We start from the raw sequence: 3673 nt of genomic DNA, 5'->3' as shown, positions 1-3673 counted from the left end.
TTTGCAACTTCCGTTTACTAGCCTTTCCCACTGAATTTTTCATGACATAGTTTGGTAGAGTTTGGTGTATGAACCACTGTACTTATTTTTAAATATTTAGTTTTGCTGTGCTGTTTGATATAGAATGTATTTTCAACTAGTCCCTTTTTCCTTTTATCATAAATTCCTTAATTTTAAGAATGTTTAACTCGGCCCTCCATTTGCAATTTCTTAGCTAACTTGAGACACTGGCTTGTCATTACCTTGAAAGACGTTCAAATGTTGCATTACAGTGAGCTGTGTAAATTTAATTAAATGCTGCCATGCAGATAAACTGTATTTAGCAACTGAGTTTAAGTTTTGGAATAAATTTCACTCCCACCTAACTTGTATTAAAATGAAACCTCGTGAGTTTGTTCCTTTCAGTAACTTGAGTATAATTTCCAGAATAGGGATCTGGCTGGATCGAATTCATCAGTCCAAGTCTTGCATAAGAGGTCAGTTGTTGGAGCCTGAGGATTGTACTGATCAGCGTCTCGACTGATCTGCCCAATCAGCAACTGATACGCCTTTGGTAATTGTTCTACACTTCAGATCTGCTGTCCTTGTACTGAAGGACCAGTTTCTTGAAGAATTTATGAAGTACATAATTGTTAAAACTTTCATACGGTAAGATAATAATTGCCAAGGTTTATATGATTAGATTCCTCTGTTATCTTGTGGCTGTAAAATGTTTAGGTACGTAGAATTAAGAGGACGTTATTGTATAGTTGGGTTGAATTAACCTAGCGAGGTAGATTTTGGGTGCAAAGTTTAGCGACTAGTTAGATTTTAGGTTTGAATTTCGCAATATTTTAGGACGGTCTTAGACATAAAATGGGCGACAGTTCACGATATGAAAACAGTTTACGTTGTAGTAATTGAAGGATTCACTTAAGTCAGTAATTTGAAATATTCCGCAATATTTGTATAGTCAGAAGTTGTTTTACTGCAGTGTGTAGTGCGAGTCCTTTGGTCTTGAGTTTTGTAATTTCGTATGTAAGCTTTTTATTATATTATTATTTTAAATGTAAAATTTAAGTCTAAAGTACAGAAGTTTAGGTCTTGATGAAAGTTACAGGTGAAGGTTTAAGAAAATTCTTTAATTCAGAGAAGTTTCGTTCTGGTGACCAGTCCAAAGCAAATGCTGTGTAAAATATATAAAATATGAAGATTAATCTAGTTTAGTCAGTTTACGAACTTCGTAATTAGGGATCCTAGTGAATGATTCAACGTCAGGCATTTTTTAAGTGTAATTAAATCCGGATTTATTAATAGTAACTGAGGGACATTATTTTTAAAATATTTATCAGACGGTTGACATTATTTTAAATTTTTTAAGATGTCAATTTTAGGTAGTTTGTGTAGTTGATGTTCTCTACATGTCGATACCATATATGTAAATTGTAAGCGTTGTTAACTTTATTAAAAGTTTAACTCTGTTGCAAAATTTAGAGATGTTGCACAGATTTTATGCTTAACTACAGCAATTTTAAATGTCATTATATGTTTGTAAAGGATCAGTGAAGGTTTCACTAAGATCAGAATGTCAGTTCCGGGTTATTGCTTGATTTTAAACCTTTTTACATAATTTAGTGCAGTTTCACCTTTTCAATTGCTTGTGATCAAAATCTTAATTCATTAGAACAGTTTAATATATCACTTTTTCATTATCGATCAATAGCCCTACTGTTGGACTTGAAAACACTAAAAACTCAATGCATCAAAATGATCTCATCTTAAATATCTCTTATTCTCATTCACTTTTTGCCTCACTAATATACACCATTTACATAAATTACTCTGAACTTAAAATTTGCAGGAAATTGCCTAATTTTCAACTCACAATTAGAGAACGAGATGGTGAATTTTGGTTTTTTATGCCTGATGATGAAGCTGAGCTTGATTTCAAGGTAGGTTTTTTTTTTCTTTCTTTTTTTGCTAGAGTGAATTTTTAAGTACTATATTCAGTCTTCCAAATACTAATCTTATAGCAACAAGGGTCTTACTTAAAATTCTTTAATTTGGTAAAGGTTTATGATATTTCCACAAATGAAAACACCCTGAATCTTGGTTCAGAATTTTTCAGTGACCTCCTAGTATGAGGAAAAAACTTCTGTACCCTTACTGATCCATTACCATTATCATTTAGTTCTAATTCCATTCCAATATCAAAATATTCAGGCAATTTGACAAAGCTTTGTAACCTCCAATCATTCAGCAGATACATGAGAAAGGAATATCAAAGTTTTGATCAATTTCTTCATGATATGTTTGGAATCAAGGCTATACATTTAATTCTGGTATCTATTACGACCTTTACCATTATCACTTATTGCCAACATTATGGTAACAAAATGTATAAGCACCCAAATAAATCTTTTTCGCTTCTGGTTATTCGGCAGGTGCGTGAGAAGGGAACACCAATATTTCAGGCTATGGATGAGATTTTACGACCTTTTGATGAAGTGAATGGTCCAATGAACAGGTTCGAACTGATTCCCGCTGATGACAACGACCCCTGCTTGTTTCCTGACTTGAAGAAAAAGTATCCTTACCAGTATTATTTATTAGTTTGTCCACACCATGCAGTTGCTGATGGATTTACGAGTGCATTCTCTGCGAATCAACTACCAGATATCCTTCGCACTCTCATGGAAGGCAAAGAATTGAAAGATGACTCTCCATTAGGTGAGTTCATTTCCAATGAAGAGTTTTTGCGTATGTACGAACAATGCGCACAAGAACTTCTTCAAAATCCCGAGGAGCTGACACGCGTGACAAATGAGGTTTCAAGAGCACACAAGAAGCCACTCCTTTTCGAAGCTTTTCCACCTCCAAAGGTAGAAACACTTCGTACTCGATATATCACGACAGAATTTGATGAAATTTCTATCAAGAAAATTTTGGGAAGGTGCAAGGAGAGAGGAATCACTTTTGGAAATGTCTTTCAAGGCATTACAACAACTGCCTTGGTAGAGTTGGTGCAGGAAGCTGGCGTGAGGAGAGATAGTTACGACATCAGCGTATTGTACAATGCTGACCTGCGCCGTTACATGAAGAAACAAACCAAACCGATTTTGGGACTACACATGAGTAGAATGACTGCAGCATATTCAGTCGATGGAAATGTCAGGGATCAGTTCTGGAGTAACTGCACTAAGATTCAATTGCAGAACCAAGAGCTCCTCAAAGACAAGGCCATTATCAAGCAAGAAGTTGTTCGTCAGTTATATTTGCCTTATACACCACCTGAGGATTTCTACAAATCTAAGCCTGAGATAACAGTTGATTTTCAGTGTAATAACATTGGGAATTTTGGAGACCTTGGCAGCAATGAACAAGTCATTTATACAAATACACCTGGTTACTCTCAAATACACTTTTCCAAGTGTCCATTTTATTATTCAGTGTTCACTTTCAAGGGAAAAGTGATGAGCACTCTTGGTTATGCTACAGATTTAGTGACGGATCAGACAGCTTTAGCTCTTGTCGAGAAAATGAAGTGTCTTTTCAAATACTTCAGTGAATAGCATGACATGTTTAGGTAATTCTTGGATGTAATGATTCTAGATAAGTTTTTTACTGTACGTTTTGTTTACATGACGTATGATAGTATATACTGGAAATTGAGTGTTATGGAATTAAGGCTAAG

The 3673-nt window shown here is 34.8% G+C and overlaps 1 protein-coding gene across 1 annotated transcript in view; it reads left to right on the top strand.

The window, feature by feature from the left end:
• Positions 1–1736: 1736 nt before the first annotated feature.
• Positions 1737–3673, top strand: part of LOC135223943 (uncharacterized) — a 3196-nt gene continuing 1259 nt past the window's right edge. Inside the window, exons 1-2 of the mRNA XM_064262863.1 lie at positions 1737–1931; positions 2424–3673. The exon at positions 2424–3673 is cut by the window's right edge and continues 1259 nt beyond it. Of these exons, the coding sequence (XP_064118933.1) occupies positions 1737–1931; positions 2424–3551 (1323 nt within the window). The 3' untranslated portion in view covers positions 3552–3673. The remainder of the gene's footprint in view (positions 1932–2423) is intronic.

The sequence above is a fragment of the Macrobrachium nipponense genome, chromosome 10 (genome assembly GCF_015104395.2).
Source record: "Macrobrachium nipponense isolate FS-2020 chromosome 10, ASM1510439v2, whole genome shotgun sequence".
Classification (NCBI taxonomy): domain Eukaryota; kingdom Metazoa; phylum Arthropoda; class Malacostraca; order Decapoda; family Palaemonidae; genus Macrobrachium; species Macrobrachium nipponense.
The sequence above is the reverse complement of the archived record's forward strand: the minus strand, read 5'-3'. Positions and strand labels throughout refer to the sequence as shown.